The 22,552-nt window shown below is 38.3% G+C and overlaps 1 protein-coding gene across 1 annotated transcript in view; it reads left to right on the top strand.

The window, feature by feature from the left end:
* Positions 1-22,552, top strand: part of LOC122805950 (ankyrin repeat domain-containing protein 11-like) — a 297,653-nt gene that overhangs the window by 195,369 nt on the left and 79,732 nt on the right. Inside the window, exon 11 of the mRNA XM_044076194.1 lies at positions 17,024-17,086. Within this exon, the coding sequence (XP_043932129.1) occupies positions 17,024-17,086 (63 nt within the window). The remainder of the gene's footprint in view (positions 1-17,023; positions 17,087-22,552) is intronic.

Raw genomic sequence — 22,552 nt, 5'->3', positions numbered from 1 at the left:
AAACCGAGACATCAGAAGTGGCAGTGACACCCGGAGACTGGGTGTGGATAAAAGTTATCAAGAAGAAGAATTGGTCATCGCCAAGGTGGGAAGGTCCCTACCAGGTGCTTCTTTCAACACCCACTACAGTCAAGATAGCAGAGCGAGCTTCGTGGATCCACCTGACGCACTGCAAACTAGTTAAGAACTTTGAACTGGACAAAAATCTTACCTCTCCATCGGGGCCCTCAGCACAAAGTCTGGCTACAAAGGGGGGGTCAGATCAATAGGACTGATCCGTCTCAACCCCAGTGAAGAAACCATCGGTGCTGAAGGTCCTATTAGGGCAGAGAGTAAGAACACGTGTCTGAAATAAAGATGACAGAATCCAGTAAGATCCAAATGCACCTATTCGGAAGAGTCGGAGAAAACAGGAATGCAGAACAACCGTTTCCTCAGAAGTATTGCATAACCATCCTGTTGACTGTACTAGTGACAATAATCTTTTTGTTGTGGCCATTCCTTTTTCTCAGCCACACAAACTGGACTAAACAAGTGTGCAGAGTTATATGCAGAGTGGCACCCAAACTTCAATACTTACCAGGCAATCAAATATGTGTATGCTGAGACCTTCAACGTTTCGAATTGCTGGATTTGCACAGCTTTGCCAACAGCATACGGGGGGGGGGGGTTATTGCTAACTTCAGTCCCCCTAGGAGCCAACAAGACCTGGGAAAACTTAGTTTGATACATCAGATGTCACATCACAAGATAAAGTAGCATTGCACTTGTCTGTTCGACAGAAGGGGACTGTGTGTTTTTACAAAAATGATGCAGTTCAGGTGGGTTGGAGCAATTGCAATGTGACTGTTCCCTATAGATGCTACAATAAAACTGATAACACAGGAATCCTATTGCAGCACGAGCTATGATTCATTTGTTGAACTGATGCATAGGACAACTGATGAAGTAAAACATAATGCTGACCTTTATAGATAATTGTCTATGATAGACAAAAAAATGTTTCATCCAGAACCAGGACATAGTAAAGTTACTACCAAATTAGAAGATTGTTATTTTGTATGTGGTAGGAAAGCATATAAGTGGTTACCTGAGAATTGGTCTGACAGTTGTTATTTGGGGTACCTGGTTCTGGCCATACGACACACAGCAGTTTTACCTCAAGGGAAAATTTGGAATGTTCGACGAGAAATCAAGAAGCCTGTCAATCCAGTGGGGCAAATCAATACGGGCTGGAAAAACCATCATGCTGTGGGCTTAGGGAAAAATGGAAGGTCACATATGGACTTGAGTGATACCATCATCTCGTGGGTAGGTGTACTGCCAGCATATGGAGCAACAAAATCAATCTGGGAACTGAGAAAATTGTCTAAACTTCTCGAAATAATGAGCAATGCAACCTTTTCTGCCCTAGAATTGGTGACTGATGAACTGACTGCCATGAGAACTGTAGTGCTTCAAAACCGCATGGCTCTCGACTTCACCCTAGCAGCAAGAGGAGGTATGTGCACTTTAATCTAGGAGGAGTGATGTTCGTATATTCCTGACCACAAACACGAGATAGTCAATCATCTTGAGGTAATTCAGCAGGTGTCAGCCATGACTAAACCAGGACTAAATCCATTGACGGACTTTTTCCAGAGATTGTTTGGGGGGTGGGGCAGTATCCTGATGAACATCCTGATTGCCGTCTGTGTAGGGAATGATCCTACTGGTGGTATGTGTGTGCTGCTGCATCCCCTGCATGAAAAGACTGATTAAAGACTTTATAGACATGTCAGTTTCAGAAACCTTATACCAAGGTGCTGAACTTGAAGACTTACTGAAAAACTGAAAATGCTTTCATAAGTTTAAACTGAATGAATCTCTTAACTGCAAATCCTGAGTAGGAAGAGGTTAGGGGAAGAAAAAACTGTTTATGCTTATCTTGAAAGTAGAATAAAAAGTATTAAAAGGGGGGAAATGTTAGAAAAAGATGTAATAGTAATATGCATGCTTAGTGCATTCGAGATTTAAAAGGGTTAATACATTTATTCTGTTCACACTGCATGGATCTGCACAGCCATTAGAAACTTGACAAGAAGCATTCTATTTCTGCTAATGTCATGAAAATAACAAGAAGTAATTAATTTCTGCTAATGTCATGAAACTTAAAGGGATATTCATTTCTGCTTATGTCATGAGAAAACATGCAGCTGCTAGAAGCTATTGATAGAGAAAACAATAGATGCTTGAAAGCTTAAACCGTAGTCAGCATTACTTGTACTAAAGCTAGAAATGTATCTTGAATCTAGACAAAATGTAACACCTGTATTAGAACAGTACAATAGAAGAATTGAAATGCTGAAATGGACTGACATAAGCCCAAGGCCAGGTTGTTTTTCTCAAAATGTTTTGCAGAACAGCAGATAATTTAACTTGGTCAGCAGTAAGTCTAGCAACATTTTCTGTAGAACATACAGAAAGCTGGGTCTAACTATGTGAGCAATAGAATGGTAACATTTTCTGTGTGACAGGAAGAGAACTGTGTAAGAATAACATACTAATCACTAATGATTCAGACAAATCCTGTACCTACATGCTTTGTCTCCTTGCTGCAAGTAATAAAGGGTGCCTTGCTTGAACCTAATGTGAATTGGTCTTTGAAGTTTTTTCCTTTGACACTGCCATAATCAGAATCCTTTGTAATGCACTCACTTAAATGGGTCATCTTATGTCCCCATAAATATGGGTATCGCTGAACCATGTCATGTGTAGGTACACAGTTTACTGCTATAGCATTTGTTTTATCTTCATTTATTTTATATGCTGAAAAAACTGAAACTGACTGAGAATGTTCTACCCCACCAACACCACAGAGAAAAGTACTTAAAATCAGAGGGGTGGAGTTCAGAGTCCTGGATAGTTTAAGAAACACAACTGAAGTAATAAGATGCATAGTTAAGCTGGGTCACAACTGTCATGGCAGAAGACTTTCAGTTAAGATAGTGACCAGCTAACAGTTTAAAGGGGTAATAAAACACAGGTTTTTTGTTCCTGGACATGTTGTTATGCTTCTCTACCCGCAACTCGTAGCTACATTCTATTATAAGATCATAGGATCTTACTATGGTAATTGCCCTAGGGCCCTTACAAGTCTAGCCAAGTTCTACCCTTGTTTCCACAATCAGCACCTATTGCCCCCATCCAAGAGAGACAAAGGTGGAAATCTGGGGTAAATTGATGATTACCCATACAATCTAGATTGTGCTTGAATAGGGCCAAAGAGGTGCTCTGCTTGACATGAATTGGGAGTCTGTTCCACAGGTGCAGTAACCTCTGTGAGACAAATCTGTCCCTCCAGCAGGTTCTATTAATGTCACGTACCAGGCTAAGGACTTCAGAGCGAGTAATCCGCGAGCTATTGGACTTGAGGATATTCAGCATTTCCAATAAAGTAGATTCGGACATTGCCTTATATGCAAGGCAGATATTCCCTCTGAGTAGTTTGTATAAAACAGGGTAAACATAATTTCAGCTGATCCACATAGGACAGATGCTGAAGACCTTGAATTCTCCTTGTGAGGAACTTTTCTGATCTCTCCAATTGCTGCAGGTGCCTGGAAAGGTACATACCAAAAGGGGCATTGTACTCCATTTTTGGCCTGATTAAGGAAGAGTACAGGGAGGTTATAATTTCTTTTTTCTGGAGGCAATGCCTTTACTTATGAGATGAGCAATATAGAATGCCCTTCTTACTACTGTGGAGACATGGTGATCAAAGGTAAGGTTGCTATCAACCTGTGTTCCCAGGTCTCTCATCACTGAGTGCATACTTAGGGTGTTCTATTGATGTGGTACTTGGCCAGAACATCACTCTTACTGAACAGGATGATGATATATTTTCTGCATTGAGTTTAAGGCCGGGACTTTGGCACCAATCATTTATTTGTGTAAGATCCTCTTGTAGGATGTTGACATTGTTTGGGGATTCTATGACTACTCCCAGTTTGCAGTCATCAACAAACTTTGTCAGCCGCAGACCTTTATTTCTCCAAAGTACAAGCAAAAATTAGATTCTAATCAGTAGAGGTCCCAGGACTGATCACTGTGGAACACCACTGGTTACTGGTCTGCTGTTGGAGGTGTATTCCCCTGTTTTGGCTGTATGTGTTCTATCAGTGAGCCAGTTAGAGACTCACTTAATGATATAAGGGTTGAGACCTAGGTGGGCGAGTTTGTTAATAATGCCTGAGTGGAGAATAGTGTCAAAAGCCTTGGCCAAGTCCAGGTAGGCTGTATGCACAGTTTTCCCCTCATCCAGGGCTCTGGTGACTGTCTCGAAAAAGTCCACCAAGTTTAACAGGCATAATCTCCTTCTGACAAAATCAAACTGAGTAGAATCAAGTGTTTGGAGATTATCTGTTTAAGTTCCATGAGGATTCCCTCTATGGTCTTGCAGATAAGGCTAGTCAGGCTAACAGGTCTACAGTTCCCGGGGTCAGTGGAAGCACCACCTTTGTGTAAGGGGATAATGATGGCTGTTTTCCATTCAGCTGGGATGAAGCCAGTGGTTAGACTATGATTGAAAAGAGTACCCAATGGTGTTGCTAATTCTTTTTGGAGCCCATGTATGATACAGTCTGGGATCAGCCAAAACATGCCAAAAAGTCCAAAAGTGCACCAGTAAACTTGAAACTGTACCTCAGAAGGTGCACAATAAGGCTCGCAGACAGTCTGGTACACTCAATTTAATATAGAACCAAATCAATGACATAAACAAGGAAAATATAAACGCTCCCAATTACGTTTTCATTTCAAAAACTTCCTCGGATGTGGGCTGATGTCTCTGAACTACTCATTTATAATGGTTTCAATTAAGAAAGTCCAATCAAAAACCTTATACATTAACATAATTAATTGCAAATGGTTAAAAACAATGCATGTTGAACATATTTGATAAAACTTCTTAAATTGCTTGATAAAAACATTGAATGAGTACATAAATAGATGCACTTTGAAACTTGAATAAAAATGAATAAATAAATATATTTAATATTAAGAAACTCAATAATTTAAACATTTAAATTCTTCCAACAAAGTAAGACTATTTGTTAATCTGGCCTTTAGCACCATCTTGTGGTCGTATTATGATTTAATTTTGTTGGAAGAAATAATAATTGTGGACAGGAACCTAACACGCAATGAATGTACAGTGATTCTACAGTTATTGGATTTGGTCCTTAAGTATAATTTTCTTTATTTTAAGGGGGAATATTTTCACCAAACCAAGGGTGTAGCCATGGGCGCAGCTTGCACAGCAACATATACAAATTTAGTGCTAGCTAAATGGGAAGAAAAGTTGGTCTTCAATTCTATATATAACCAAAAGTGGCTGTTATGTAAAAGATGTTTGGATGATATTTGTATTTTTTGGAATGCACCCAAAGAAGAAATTCCTGATTTTATACAGCTTTTAAACAATAGTACAAATTTTCTAAAATTCACATGCAGTGTAGAAAAGGAAAAACTATATTACTTGGATGTAGAGAGATATATACGAAAGACCAGTTTAACTCTAGAGTATACAGGAAGAGCACATATTCGAATTCTTATTTACATTTTAATAGTGCTCATCATGTTTACCAAAAAAGAAATTTGGTAAGGGGTCAATATATAAGATCCTCTAGGAAATAAAACTTTTGAATCAAATGTTCAAACAAACTATCCACACCCTATGATTGAAGACGTAGCGAAAGAAATTTTGGGGGAAAGAACAGGGAAATTCCAACCAATTTTTGGGTGTAGTGAAGCCAGTATTGAACAGAGTAAACCTGAGGAGAATTTTAACAGGGCTTTGGTTTTAGAATTTAATGCAAGCTTGAGTTTGGTTAGGAATATTGTTGACAAGGAATGGAACAGATTCATTAGTTTCACTGACCTTGACAAAATTGTCAACGAAAAATTGAGGGTGGTTTACAAAAATTCTTGCAGCTTAAAGAATTTATTAGAAAAGAATTTTATAGCTGGTTCAGGAAATAGAAGAAATAAAGGAACTTTCAAGTGTGGGCACTGTTCACAGTGTCCTTACATAGCCAACAAAGAGACAATATTCTTGGAAAGTAGAAAAATTGTGATAGAAGGAAAAGAATATACCAATTGTAATGATATGGATATAGTGTATCTGGCAAAATGTGAGTCTTGCCAAGCATTTTATATAGGGAAGACTGAGCGTAAATTAAAAAGAAGAATTTACGAACATTTGTATGATGTACAAAACAAAAATAGACTAATGCCCTATATAAACACAAATTGGACTGTAAGGATGCAAATTTCCTATTTTTTGCATTAGAAACAGTAAAATGTGATGAAAGGGGTGGCTTAAGGGAGGAAAGAACTGAATATAGAGAGCTTTGGTGGCAAGTAACTTTGCAGACGAATAAATGACCAGGGCTAAATGAATGTATTTCGATTGCTCCCCTTCTTAAACTTAGAGCTGCAAAATTATAACTTTTACGGTAGTAATGGTGTAAACCACTCTATTTCATCCTTTTGGTTTTAACAAGGACTTACTGTTTTAATCGCACATTTTTTTTTTAACTTTGGACTATAAGCAACTTAACAAATATATGTAAATGGGAATGTTTATATTGATTATTTTATTGGTGTAATTCACATTATGACTATAAGATTGGTGCTATAAACCAGATCAACAAATAGTTTTACTTTGTTGGAAGGATTTTAAATGTTTAAATTACAGAGTTTCTTAATATTACATGTATTTTTTATTTCAAGTTTTAATGGGCACTAGAGCTGTAAAAATGATAACGTCCATGGTAGTAATGGTGTAAATCACTTTAATTTCATTCTTTTTGTTTTATTAAGGGTCTACTGTTTTAATCGCACTTTAACCTTTGATCATAAGCAACTCAACCAACACACTCAAATGGGAACTTTTAACAAGTGTTCATATTGTTTATTTTTTGGTGCAATTCATAATACAACCACAAGATGGTGCTACAAGCCAGATTAACAAATAGTTTTACTTTGTTGGAAGAATTTTATTTATTATTTATTTATTTATTCCGGGCAGCTATGGTGGTGCAGAGGTTAGCGGTTCGATCCTCGGCTGGGGTGCCTTCTGTGCGGAGTCTGCATGTCTTCCCTGTGGTTGCGTGGGTTTCCTCCGGGTGCTCCGGTTTCCTCCCACATCCCAAAAACATGCTGTAGGTAGATTGGACACTCTAAATTGGCCCCTAGGTGTGAGTGCGTGTGTGTGCCTTCTGTGGAAGGTTGGGCACTGGGCTGGCAACTCGACACCGTAAAACTCCACTGCCAAACATGAGCGGACATGTGATCCGCTGTGGCGACCCCTAACCAGGAAAAGCAGAAAGAAGAAGATTGATTTATTTATTCCAGTTTGGTGATCGGGGAGGTCCACTGGGCTAGAGAGCCTGTTTTCAGTGGAGGCCCAGGGAGAAAAGCTCCACAAAATTGCATCGCATATTGAATTACCACAATACAAAGTTACATTACATATTGAAATAAAGAAAAATCATTTGCATTACAGTCAATATGTATTCTTACAAAACACAGCAGGTAGAATAGCAGATGAATAGGTATCATTCACTAAGTAACTAAGATATTAAAGAAAAATTATCCAGGAGGATGAGAGGCATAGAGCATGAGGCTGGGTGCAGATATTGGTTACAATTAATAGTCTAGGTCTATGAGAGAGGTTAGAAAGGTAAGGAGGTTAGCCAGGAGAGAAGGAAGAGGGGAGCTTGGGAGGTATGGGGTGAAGAGTGCAGTTACATTTTCTGTGAAGAAACCGGTAGGAGTGAAGTCTTTTGAAGGTGTGTAGGTTGTCACAGGTCCTCAATGTAGAGGGCAGGGCATTCCATTTTTTAGCTAGAGCAAAGGAGAGTAAAAGCTGACCAGCTGGGCGCTTAGGTTTATGGATGGAAATAAGGTTTTGGTGGGTGGATCTAAGGGGTCTGGGGGGGGGCTATATGGTTGGGAGGATATTGGATAATGCGGGGCAGCTGGTGGGTTGAAATAGTAATTTGTGGGCTGAGACAATTTGGAGGAAGTCTAGTTGACTGGGGAGTTCACGCCAGTTTAAAGTTTTGTAGGGAGGAGCAGTGATGAGAGAAAGAGATTGCTTTTGTGGCGAATCTGGAGATTTTATTGTAGCATACTTCTAGTTTGGAGGTAAGGGTGGAAGATAGATTAGTAAGGGTGGAAGATAGATTAGTAAGCAGAGGAGTGCCATATAGAAGAGATGGGAGGAGATAGTCAGTGGCCAAGGTATGTCTAGTAGAGGGAGAGAGGAAGTGATTATTCCTGTACAGTAGGCCAAGTTTTATGTGGGTTTTCTTGATGTTAAGTTGGATATGGATATTGAATTTTAAGTGTTCATCGATGGTGACCCCCAAGAGTTTGGCGGAGGGAACAATGTCAATGAAAGAGTTGTTAAGGCTGGTAATTTGAAATTAGTTTTTATCAATGGGAGTGGATTTAGAGGGAGTGAATAGGAGGATTTTAATTTTGTTAGTGTTAAGTGAGAGGTGGTTCTGGTGCATCCATTTTTCAGTGGTTGAGAAGGCAGATTGAATTAGAGACTGGAGTTCAGTTCGGTTGGAGGCAAAGCAGATCAAAGTAGAATCGTCTGCGTATTGGACAATTTTGGCATTAGGAATGGCTTTGTGGAAATGAAGATGTTAAATAGTAGAGGGCCAAGAATGGAACCTTGGGGAACCCCTGTGGGGGTGGGAGGGAAGGTGGAAGAGGATTGGTCCCATTTCACTGCTTGGGGCCTGTCTGAAAGATAGCTGGAGAACCAGGAAAGAGTTTTTGGGGAGATGTTGAGGTTAGATAGATGGTTTAGTAGATGGGTGTGAGAGATGGTGTCAAAAGCTTTAGATAAATCTAATAGAACATATGAAACTAAGTTACCAGAATCTCAAGCTGAATTGATGAGTGTAAAAAGGAGAGAAGTGCTGTGTTGGTATTGTGTTCAGGGCGGGAGCCGTGTTGGGTAGGAGAGAGCAGTTGGTGTTCGGTTAAGAATGGCATGAGCTGCATGTGTATGCATTTTTCGAGAGGTTGAGATTGGAGAGAGGATGCTATAGAGTGGAAGATGAAGAAGTTGCAGTTTTTGCTATCCTTGTGGAGTGGAAGAATAAAAGCAGAACCCCGTAGTTTGGGTACATAAGACTCGAGTAGTGATCTGTTAATCAGGATGCTGATAGGAAGAGCAATGCTGTCAGAGGCAATTTTTAAGAAGGAGGAGGGATTGTTGTCAGGAGCATTGGTGCAAGGTTTAAGTTTGCAGAGAAGTTTCTTTATGAGGTAGGTGGATACAGGTTTAAGTTCAAAAGTAGGGGGTTAGGGGATGTTATTGGGGAAGGTTTTGGTTAATTCAGCATTAGAAGAGGTGAAGAAGGTGTTAAATAGTTTGGCAATTTCTTGGTCAGATTTACTAGTGTCAGGACAAAGGGTTATTTGTGGTACCAGGTTTGAGAAGGAAGTTAATAGAGCCCCAGAATTGTTTGGGGTTCTTTGTGTGATTTATTTGTAAGTGGTTGTAGTAGTATTTTTTGTCTATAAACACTTGGTTTTTGGCTAGGTTTCTCAGCTGTTTGTATTTTAGTAAGAATTCAGGCTGTTTATGATGGAGATAGCTCTTCCAAGATTTGTCTCTTTGTTGCATAATTTTCTTGGTTTCTTTTGTAAGCCAAGGGGCAGTCTTGGCTTTAACTCTTTTGGTTCGTATTGGAGCTAGGGAGTTTAGGACAGAAAGGAATGTAGAGTTGAAGAAGTCAATGTCTTCGTCTAGAGGCAGGGTTTTTAGTGGGTTCCAGTTAGTGAGCTTAAAGGAGTCAGAGAAGGTAGAGGGGTTAAAGTTAGTTAGGTTACGAGTCTGTAGGAGCTGGTGAGAGTATGAGGAAGAGGATGTGGCTCTATGGATGAAGGCAGGGAGGTGGTCTCCTACTGGGTCGGGAGTGACACCAGATGTAGTGATTTTGTTAGGGTGAGACGCTAGGATCCAGTCTAGGATGGAGCCTGGGTGGTTGGTTTTGTTGGGCCTAGTAATGGAGTGAATAAGTTGAGTAAAGTTGAAGAGATTGATTGATAAGGTGGGATTAGGGTCCATGATTTTTTGCCAGTCAATAGTTACATCTCCCATTATGTAAGTTTCATGATTCATATTTGAGCAGGTCCAGGAGAGTAAATCTTCCAAGGTATTGGTGTTGTTACCAGGGGGAATGTAAAGGGAGATGATGCAGATACTTTTATGGTCATTTAATTTTAGAATGCCAATCACTAGTTCAGCGTTATTAAAGGAGGGAATAGGATTTGGGAAGGGAGTAATGAATAAATGATTAGAATAAATTAGTACTACTCCACCACCTCTTTTATTTAGACATTTTAAATGTTTAAATTATTTTTAAATTGTTAAAATTATTTCAATGTTTAAAACATTTTAAATGTTTAAATTATTGAGTTTCTTAATATTAAATTTATTTATTCATTTTTTTATTCATTTCAAAGTGCATCTATTTATGTACTCATTCAATATGTTCAACATGCATTGTTTTTTAACCATTTGCAATTAATTATGTTAATGTATAAGGTTTTTGATTGGACTTTCTTAATTGAAGCCATTATAAATGAGTAGTTCAGAGACATCAGCCCACATCTGAGGAAGTTTTTGAAACGAAAACGTAATTATTTGGAGCGTTTGTTTTGCTTGTTTATGTCATTGATTTGGCTCTATATTAAATTGAGTGTACCCGACTGTCTATGAGCTTCATTGTACACCTTCTGAGGTCCAGTTTCAAGTATACAGCCTGGGATGTTATCAGGTCCCATAGATGCTGTGTTTTTGGCCTTAGAGAGGGCATGTACAACGTACTCTATAGAGATACAAGGTGGGGGACAGGTGGAAGGAATGTCATGGGTTATGTATGGTGGGGAGAGGGGAGTGAGGTTTTCACAGAACTTGTCTGCTGGCATGTTTTCCTATGTCCACAGGCTCAGTGTATGTGGTTATCATTAACTATCAGTCTGGCGCATATCTGGGTTTTACATTTTAGGCTATGGATGTAACTAAATAACACCTTATGGTTGTCTTAGTTGATGGTAATTTCGATTTGTAGTTTGCTTTGGAGGACTTCACAAGAAGTCTTCTTGTCTAAGCTGAAGAGGGAGCGTTTCCAGTTTATAGCATGCTCCCTCTTTCTTTTGGACAACCATTTCTTCCTCTTATTATAAAGCCTGTTAATGGCAGTTGTGCACCAGGCAGGTTTGCTGCTCTTTGTGTGATAGTTTGACAAAAGCAGAAAGCATTCTTTAGTCTGAGAATTTTCTCCACATACTCCCTTAAAAGAATCCTAATTTTAAAAATGGCTTCTTTGGTCCACAAATGCACACATCACAAGTGTGTTTATCCCCAAGGAATACATGAATATAGTTTGAAAGAGTAGGTGTTTATTACCCCTTACTTGAAACCTATCGTAAAAGTTGCTATTTCATAAATGCTGATATGCATGGGACCTGACCCGGTCTATCCTTAAATTAACTGACATCTCAGCAACACCTTTTGAGCATGCATTTGCTGTCTCTCAAGTGGAAGTGTACCTCCACATGCCTTGTTCCCTTTGGCTTCCTAGTGCTTTAGTTCAGTAAGACAGTGCAGACTTGACCTGCTTGGAGTCCAGTGCATTACTCACAGTGCACCCGCTGGTTGATGACCTTCTGGTGAGCCAGAGCTGACAGCACTCCCCCTCCCACCAGAATGGGTGAGACATCAGCAGCCACTCCTGGCCTCCCTGGTATTTCCTATAGCCACAAACAGGCTAATTGAATTTGGATTACCTGCAGAGTAGTCAAGGCTTTATTCATCTGTGCATAGAACTGTATTCCAGTCGTTTTCATTGTCCTGAGGTATGTAAGGTTTTGCTTTCTGTTGCATAAGGTTTTAAGCTAACCGTTTCTAAACTGTAGGATTACTTTCAAAACTTGTTTACTTTTTATATTTTTGTTCCCTAAATGTTCTGAAAAAGTGGTCTGAAAAACATAATACAATTCTTGAACTGTTTGAACCATGTTAATCTTCTAACAAAATATTCATTCAAAATGTAACAGAGAAATATACAGGAATGCATTTTTAATCTATCAGAAGATCAAAAAAGTTGAATGCTTTTTTTTTTATAGACAGATTAAAGTCATTATATGTTTTCCCCAGTGTTTGTGTACATTTATTTTTTTCCCTTGGTCTGTGTCTGTTCCTCCTTTTTTTTTCTTTTGCAGCATGGCAAGCCCTTCTAAATTAATTTCTGTTACTATATTCCCATATTGATTTATTTATTTCTACCATGTTTTAAGCTCTAGCCTCATCATATTCAAGGCATGTGGGCTAATGTTTTAATTAACTTTTGTCTTCTCTAAGAAGATTTATGTTCAGTAAATAGTGAAATGTTAATGTCTTTTATTTTGCTTCTTTGCATTCTCAAGTCAGTATGTGCACATGCTCTGACTCGGTTGATTCTCAAATCTCTCAGCCATATGTAGGTGCTTTTATATCATAACTTCTATCCAGTCTGTCCCATTTTTGATGTCTTGAGGAATACGGATAACGGGTATACTCTTCCTGGTTTTCTATTAATCGAGTAACATACTCCATACAAATACTTTCATAAATCCCTACTTAGTATCTCTTTTTTTTAAGGCCTCTTGATACGTCCTCCTTACTTCAGTTCAGAAATCGGAAGTTTTGACTGATGGACGATTACACTGTCACTTAAGGTTGTATTGGTTCTGTTACATTTGTTTTAGGGGGAGCATTAATACATGCCACAGTAATCCTCTTTCCCATCCAGTAGCCTCGTAATCGGTACAGATCTTCCACCGTTATCCTTAAGTACAACATTTCCTGTCAGTATTACTCCTCTTTCTGTATTCATGGTCCTCCGCCATGGACCCCTTTCTTAGTTTGTCATGTTTATTCTTATCTATGTGCATCTTCTCTAACATTACTCTTTGCACCCAGAAGGTTAGTACTGTGTGTTAGGCCATCAGCATTCCATGTCAGTATTTTAATGCAGTCATTCTAAAATGTAGAAATATTTTTGCATTTCTAAGCAACAGCACATTTCACTTTGTATGCTTTTCCTTTTAACAAGCTGCATAAACTCATTTTTGTCTGGCAAACCAGTCTCCTGTAATTTTTTTCATCTTTGCACAATGTTTAGCTTCATTCTCTTTAACTATTGTTTGTTTTGTGTCATTTGGATATGGGAAGGATGCAGTGAAGAGCTCTGTTTGGGGAAAACAATTCTTGTTAACTTGGTTACATTTGTTCTTCACATGAAAGAATTCACTACATCCTCTCCATATTAAAATGACACACACAAAACAGTTCTAACTAAATACATTTTTAAGCACAAAATACACACTTCCTAAACAGGAGCAAAATCGATGGCAGCCTTCACTGGTGTTACCTAGTGCAAAACCCTGGTTTTCCATGCTAAAACACACGTTGGTACCTATATTTACCCAAAGATAAAATGTCTTTTCCAATATATCGATAGCCCTATTCTTTTCCCTTGCATGAGAAAAACAGCCGTGTACAGTGTGCTAACCTTTTCCATTTTAACTAGCTCTTTAGTAATTTTATGTAACATTTAACAGATAAGTCTGAACTGACTTTATGTAATTGCACCCTTTTAGATCTAAGTATTTGCTTCTCATTTTATTTTATATATCAGTTGTTCTGTTTGCCATTCCCCTTATAAGATACAGTTGCTGACACACTCAAGGCCGTCTCATAAAGGTCACCCTCAATGAAATGTCTAGACATCTCATAATTGAATTCCTAGAACTCAAGAGCTGAGCCATCTCCTCCTCTATCAATTTAAAATGTACCTTCCAATAAACCATTTTGAATTGACAGCACATTCTACTTTCTTTTGTAAACTACACCGCGTTCAGTTTAGAGAGCTATGGAAGTGCATAACTAGCTCCAAACCTTGCACCAGTTAACCTAAGTACCCAAGTTAATGTTTCACTGATTTTCTTTACTCTGCATAGATTTTCAGGCAGTACAAACAAAACAGAAAAATGCTATCCGATTATGTGAATCAACTTACTTTTTAATCTTCATAATAATAAAACAACTTATTTTAGATTTGTTAGTTTTAAACTACAGAACATTCACTGCAATCACAGCCCCCTTCCGAGGTGCAGACTTAGGTTCATAGGTAAGTAGTAGGCTAGCTGCCCTTGCGGGCCATTTTAAGCCTAGCTAATTTCTCTTTGTGCTCAAAATAACCTGTCTCATTGTTTATAGATTGCCTTACCCATCCCATGATCAATAATTATATATATTATTCCCCGATAAGAAAAACTGGGATCATACCATAGATAATTTGAAGGGACCCATGCATAAGATAAAGCATTTAGGAGCCGCATCTGTCCATTAGTAGTACAAAGGACAGTCCTGGGGTAAATATTCTGTTTCCCATCTATAGATCTAAGTTGTGCTTGAAAACTGACAGGGATGGACTTTGTTTTATGTGTATGGGGAGTCTGTTCTACAGCAGTGATATCCTCTGCAAAATATACCTTCTGTTGAAGAAGTTTAGATGCCTTAGACTGAGTATTTCTGATGCCATTTGACTTGCTAATATGCAGTAAACCCATCAGTAATTGGTCGTAGGATGTCAGGATACCATATATACAGCAGACACAGGTCTCCTGTTAGTCTACGATACTGAGAATAGTGACAGGGCTTTAAATCAGTCCATGTAGGACATGTTTAGACCTTGTATCCTTTTACTAAGGTATCTATACAAGCCAAAGGGGGCATTATATTCAATGATTGGCCTAATGAGGGCTGAGTAAAGAATAATAAATATTAAATTTAATACTAAATATTAAACTTAATTCTAAAGTATTTAGTATAGACTACTACTTTATAAACACATTACATTTAAGACATTAACTCCTAAGTAAAGAAAAAAATACTACTTGTATCCCAACTATCCTTCATTTTTCATTTGTTTTCTTCAATACCTTCAGCCATTGTTTCCCATTTTTGGGTAAGTATTTCAATTGGCCCTAGGTGTGTGTGTGTGTGCCTTCTGTGGAAGGTTGGGTGCCAGGCTGGCAACTCGACACCGTGAAACTCCAATGCCAACTATTCTGCGGACTGTTTGTTCAGCTGTTGCGACCCCTAACCGGGATAAGCCAAAAGGAGATAATGATTATTTACAAGATACATGCACAAAATAGGATTTATACTTTTTAGTTCTTCTAGTTCATTCAGTTTGTTGTATTACTGGCTGGTTCACATCCTGCTTCTTTGTCAGTCAAGCCATTTTTTTGAATACTGGAATGTACTTAATAGATATATTCCCACACAGATGGTCTTATTATAGTTGAAGGTTGGTCTGTACAGGCCCCTTCACTTTGCTGGTTCTTGGTGTGTTGCATGAGCTTTATTTCCTCTCAACCTTGGACTGCATTTATAAAGGTCTTGGTAGCATTGGGGAATTACTGTGTGCATCAGTTTGAATTGCATTCCATCTCCTTTGCTTCCTGTTACTGGGATAAATTTGTTCCTTTTTTGTGTAATGTGCCCCACTAGTCATCATTATATACAGAAAATTATAGTGTCCTTTTATTTTCAGTGTTCTTTTTGGCCACATTTTGGATATAGTAAGCTTCCTTTTGCTGTTTTGTAACTTTACTAGAAATAGGATTTGTTTGCTGATGGTAACATTTGGAGCATGCACATTGTGCTTTCTTGCTCAGCTGCTTCATGTGCTGACGGACAAAAGTCCATTTACTTATTTGAATTTATGTGAAGTTGATGGAGTTGGTTCCTCCCTTCCTATCAATTCGCCACAAGGTTTTTCTCAGCTAAGCCTTTTTTTTTGTTTGTTTTACATTTTAGACTAAATTTCTCTTGAAATTACTAGTTTCTGAAGACATACAGACAGTATATGTACTGGCTAGAAAATGAATATTTCCAAAAGTAGTTATCTTTTTTATTGTTAATTTATTTCCCATGCTGGGAGAGCTATATTCTGCTTGTTAATTAAGCAGAGGCCACACTGACTTCCACTGTTTCATTGTTTTTTGTACATTGCCTGCAAGACTGCATTTGTAAACCTTTGGTATAAACCTGTTTTGAGTGTATGTGTACTGTGCAAACTTATTTCATAAAGTTTGCTCAAATGTTTAGTGACTATTCATGTCTATATTTTATTTGCAGCTTAAAATGTTTGATTAACTTTGGCTTTGTGTGCTTTTTTAATATGCTTAGTATAAATTAGTGTGTGTGATTTTGATTGATATTTGATTTTTGGTTAACATTACAGTATGCATTTTGCTCTCTTCATCCCTTTGAGTACCATCTTCCAGGGTACCTGCACTGACAAGCCCAGGATATCCTCCCAGATCAGTGCATGAGTTGTGACTCAAACAATGAAACATATTGACCCTGAACGGGGTCATCAAGTTCAAGGTATTTAACCCCATTGTCTGAAAAGGTTCAGACTTAACTTTTTTGGTGATTCTTTTGTTAAATGTGCAGATGTTCAATAAAGTCTGTAACTCGTATACATATCACATTTGTCGCATTCACATGCCTGTCAGTACAATTCTTCATACCACATTTGCCAACAATATACAGTGTTATGATTCCTGGTTATTTCTATCACTGGTCTTTGGTTACACCCAATAAAGCAAACATTCCAGCATATTCTTAATCATTTTGGTAACCCTGACTTGTGTCAGAAGCTGGATTGTAAGCATTGCATTTGAGTGCCTTGCATCAGTGGGCTAGCTAAAGAACCACTGTATTTTGAAACTTTATATACTTTACTAGTGCTCTTACTTTGTAATGGTGGTAACACATTTTTATTAAGCTTATGTTCAGTTATTAAAAGTTGTCTTAATATATATATATATATATATATATATATATATATATTTTTTTTTTATTTTTTATTTTTAACTGAAATATAAAAAGCATGTAAGAGAGCAGTCATCTGATCCAGAACGATCTTCCAGACAGGAGAGGAGTCATTCAAAGGTAAGTCTTTGAGTGGCAAGGAGGTACAGAGGAAATTGTGATAGCTGAATAATTTTTGTTTGCAGTATTCATGATGATTCATCACTATAAATTTTATTTGCATTGAAACAAACTGACTCACCCATGATTAATTAAATGATTTTTTATTGCAAGTCTTTAAGCATGTAGAAAAATATTATTTATCCTTTGTTGACTGGGTTAGTCCCACTAAGCTAGTAGCCTCTTTGCAGAGGAGACCAGAGGTAGTATTTATACTACTAGAGGAAAGTTGGTCAGGGCATTGTGGAACTTCCCCTACTCGTCATTGTTGTGAGTGGGACCCATTTTGGAGGAGCACTTCCTGTTTCCACTCCACATGCAGAAATGGCAATGGTAGAGAAACAGGGAGGCAGATGAAGAGAGAAGGAGATGGTGGAGTGGTGAAATAAATGAAGGAGAAAGCAAATATCAGGACTGGGGAATGTGTGCAGAATTCTGTGGCAATGTTTGAAAGAAGCCTGTTTGATGGAGTCAGTCAGCAAATGATGTATAATTACAACTCTCCAGTCGGGAGGGCTGCGGGATGACTTACTTAAATGGTGGTGCAGATTGAGACAGAAAATGAAGATGTTTCTTGGGGGACATTATGGAGAAAATACAAAAGGGAGGGTGCAGAGGCAACCCTGAAGAATAGTGGTGAGATGGAAAAGAAAACATGTGCAGAGAAAGTACAAGAAGGCAAAAGTGTAGTAGCAAAAAAGAAGGCAGAAGGAAATGAAAAACAGAAGTAAATGGTAAGGATTAAAAGTAAAGAAGACCAGGAAATGGACTGGTATGAAATGTGCGACAATTTAATAGCTCCTTTGGGTGTAAAAGCACATGAGGTAAGAGGATTCATTCTTATTAACAGAGACCTATTTGAAACTGTTTTTCAATGGAAGATTTTATTGGAGAATATGGAGAAAAAAAGACTGTAAGCCATGAAATCTTTATGATAAAAGCATTTAACAGGGAAACAAAAAAGAAGATTTGCATACAATTATGAACAGAGGTAGAAAGAGAGACTTTGAAAGCTTTATGTAAAGAAGTACTGGACATTGTAAAAGTTTATGACAAAAGGGGTTTATGGACTGGTGGCTAGGATTGTAATATTTGTATTAAAAATAGAAAGAAAAACTATACATTTACCAAGCATGATAAATGTGGAGGGAAATGGGGCTGTTGTAATATACTGGAGACAACCCAAAACATTTTTTTTCTGGAAAAGGACATCTGATAAGTAACTGTTATATTTGTGGGGAAATGGGGCATGGTGCAAAAATAAATGTTCAAAAAACAAATAAGCGAAAAGATAGCGAAAAGATAGCAGATACTTCCTAAAACAGAAATTTATTAAACATCTACTCAATAGCAGACTTCATCAGACCACCATTTAATACAGAGAATCCTTTAAATACTAGTGTACACCAACAGTTACTGCCCCAATAACAACTTCAAAAGGAAATGATGTAAGCATACTGTTAGTACAAAAAATTGTTAAACATATATTATGCTAAAAATATATAATTTTTGACATATACAAATAAAAATGAATATAAAACCTATGCTTAATAAAAAGTGAAGTTAATGATTAATTAGTAGTTCATCTACTCAAAGCTTTTAACCTTCAAAGACTGTTAATGGCACATTGTTCATTAAGACCTGGTTTTATAGTACAATTGTAATAATAATTGCCATCTTAATTCAGCTTTTTCTAAAATTAAACTCCAGGGTCCACCCGTTAGTTGCTCATAAATCTGCTGAATGGCAGAAAATGTGAAATTATGATCAATACATGCCTGTGTATGTTTTGCTAAAGCATTAGCTAAATTCCCCGTCCTTATGACATACAAATGTTCATGAACCCTTTCTTTTAACTTTCTTATGGTTTTTCCCTATATAATACGCAAAACATTTTTTAGTTAGCTACATATACCATCCCTTTTGATTTCCAATTCAATTTCTGATGAATATAATACTTTTTACCATTAATTTCAACCTGTTTACCTTGATACATATACTTACAAAAAGTGCACATGCCACATTTTTTCATATCCCCACCTTTTTCTTTCCTGTAACATCGTTCAATGATGTTTTTGATATTCCTACCCTTCCTTGCAATCATTTTAATACCATTCTGAATTTTATTGGTAATTGATTCTTCCTCCAAAAGTCTCCAATTTTTTAAAATTATTGATTTAATTTAAAAAAATGCACATTAAATTTAGTTATAAAGGCATTAACATAATCAATTCTCATGTTTTGATTAGCCCTGTGCATTTCCACCAATAATCCATCTCTATTAAGAACAGGTACAAAATAACCATTTTCTCTTTTTTGTTTCACTTCGAGAAACAATTCATTCAGCAAGTCCTCTGGGTAGCCCTTACTCAAAAACATGTTTATAAGATTCTTAAACTCATCAAGAAATTAATTATGTAAACTAACCATCCTTGCAGCACGCACCAATTGGCCTTTTATAACCGCTCTTTTGTTAATAACAGGATGGGAGCTTGTATAATGAAGAAAGCTATTCGAATAGGTGGGTTTTCTGTGAATTTTTGCTACAAACTTTTTGTTGACCTTGTCCTTTCTCAGATTCACATCCAAGTAGTTACTCTCCTGTCCAACATTGTACGTAAACCTCAAAAATTGAGTTGTATTATTGATATATTCCATAAAATCATCCACCTGCTGCTACTCACCCCTCCATAAAATAAAAATATCATCCAAGTATCACAAATATAGGACAATATACTGTTCATATGCACTATTAAATATGTGCTTCTGCTCCCATTGGGCAACTCCTACCTTTTGTAAATAATGATTGTTGAACTGCTGAAAGTATTATACACAACTGTGTTATTAGTCATTGCGAACCAGTAAGTGAAAACTCCTGTATGTCTGCATTGTCTGTATTCGTACAAGGTTGCTAAGGCCTGGAACTCCTTACCTGTATCCATCAGGTCTATACCCTCCCTCCCATCTTTCAAAATTACTCTGAAAGACTTCCTAGCTAAAGTCTGGCTTTGTTCTTGCCCAAAACCAGGATAAACTAATATCCCTAGATGTGAACAAGTACATTTTCATTCCTTATACCACTTTGCTATTTCTTCTTCACTTATTTCCTTACTGCTACCCAATTCTTTTAATTCCTCTACAAACTGTCTAAAATTTATCTAAATATTAAATGATTAGCATATACCTTGTATTGATTCTTAATCAGTGTTTTATATTATGATTAATTTGTTATAATTATTTAAACTGCAGATGTTTTATTTTATTTTTGATGATTTTATGCTTACTTTTCTTAAAATGTTTTGTATTAATTAGGTACATAGGTAGGTACTAGGCTATCTGCCCAAAGGCATTTATAAGCCTAGCCCGAATGTGTTGGCTTTCGCCACCCCCTTAGATTAGTTCCCTGTGCCTCTGTCCAGCAGAGCCATTGAAGTGATCCCTGGGGTAAACTTTGTTTCCCATCCACTCGCCAAGGTTTCTCTTGCAGAGGGTTAGCAAGGAGCTCTGCCTAATGTAGATTGGATTCTTGTTCCAGAGCATAGGAAGTCTCTGGGACAGGAATCTGTCCCTCCAGCACATCCTATTTATTGTTGTGGTGAGGTTTAGATCCCTGGTGGCTCGAGGGGATATGGCTTTCTTTAGGTGGAGCATGTCCATCAATTCTGGGTTGGACATGGCCTTGTATGTCAGGCAGAGATCACCTCTGCGTAGGCAGTATGCAACTGAGTACAGCTGGAGTTTCTTTAGTCGAGCTACATAGGGCATCTGCTTGAGGCCAGTGATCCTCTTGGTGAGGTATTTCTGTGGTCTTTCCAGTTGTTGCAAGTGTCTTGTAAGGTACATTCCAAATGGGGCATTGTACTCTATGATGTGTCTGGTGAGTGATGCGTAGAGGGGCCCAATGACCTCTTTCGATCTGGCTGCAAACCCTTTTGTGATTAGGTGGGCCACATAGAAGGATTTTCTAATCACTTTGGCAATGTGATTATCAAAGGAGAGGTTACTATCTACTTGGGTCCCCAGATCCCTTATGTCTTCCGTATTTAGGGGGCTACCACCTATGTGATAGCTTGTGGGTACTTTGTTGTTTCCAAAGGGGAAGACTGTGCACTTTTTGGCATTTAGCCTGAGGCCATGGTTTTGACACCAAGTATCCGTCTCAGTGAGACCCTTTTGAAGGATGTCTGTGTCAGCCGGAGAGTCAATTATAGCCCCTAGTTTTCAGTCTGTGAACTTGGTCAGCCATAGTCCTCCTGTGCTTGCCTGTACCTCTGACAAGTATATGCTGAACAGGAGGGGTCCTAGGACTGAGCCCTGGGGAACACCACTTGTAACCGGTTTAGAGACAGACCTAGCTCCCGCAACTCTTACCATGTGGGTTCTGTCCGTAAGCCAGTTGGCAACCCATCTAGTGACATAGGGGTTTATGCTCAGGCTAGTGAGCTTGTCTATAATACCTGAGTGGGTAATGGTGTTGAAGGCCTTTGCAAGGTCTAGGTAGGCTGTGTGGACCACCTTTCCCTCATCTATAGCCTTGGTAACTGTCTCAAAGAAGTCCACCAGGTTTAGAAGGCATGGTCTGCACTTAAAGCCGAACTGGGTAGGGTCCAGTGTTTGGAGGTTCCCAATGCCTCTGTTAATGAGATCATGATGATGTGCTCCATAGCTTTGCAGACCAAGCTAGTCAGGCTTATAGGGCGATAGTTCCCCGGGGTCCGTTGTGGCTCCACCTTTGTGGAGCAGAATAACTTTTGCTGTGCGCCACTCTGTGGGTACATAGCCTGTGGAGCGGCTGAGTTTAAACTGTGTGTTTAGGTGGGGGGTTAGTTCATCTTTGAGCTCATGTAGGGTGCACTGTCCGGTCCCATTGATGCTGTGTTTGGCTTTGTAGAGGGCTTTTTTAACCTGAGTGTCTGATTTCAGGGGCACTACATTCTTCTGGTATAGTTATGGGCCCTTTTGGGGGTGAGAGGGGGGTGAAGTTTGCACTGAACCAGTCTGCCAGGATGTTGGCTATATTGGTCGGTTCAGTGTATTTTGTGTCATTCTGCACTAACTCTGAGCAAATCTGAGAATTGCCACTTGGATTCTTGACATAGCTAAAGAATGCCTTGTGGTTATCATTGGTGTCCATGGCAATTTTTCTTTCGAAGCTAGCTTTGGATGATTTTATGAGGGAATGTAGTTTCATGCTGATACTGATCAGGGATGTCTTCCCTTCTTGGGATTTTACTCTTTTCTGTACTAGTTTCTTCCTTCTATTGTATAGCTTGTTTATGGCCAGGGTCCACCAGACTGGTTTCCTTTTTTAGGAGGAGTGAGTTCTTGGTTTTGTTTGGGATAGCACGATCCATGCATTCTTGTAGGTGTCCGTAGAGTGCATTAGTAAAGGATTTTTCAGCTTGGACAGCATTGTCCTTTAGCATG

The sequence above is a fragment of the Protopterus annectens genome, chromosome 7.part0 (assembly GCF_019279795.1).
Source record: "Protopterus annectens isolate FY-2018-M chromosome 7.part0, PAN1.0, whole genome shotgun sequence".
Taxonomy (NCBI): domain Eukaryota; kingdom Metazoa; phylum Chordata; order Ceratodontiformes; family Protopteridae; genus Protopterus; species Protopterus annectens.
Note: the sequence above shows the minus strand (reverse complement) of the source record. Positions and strands in the feature narration are given on the sequence as shown.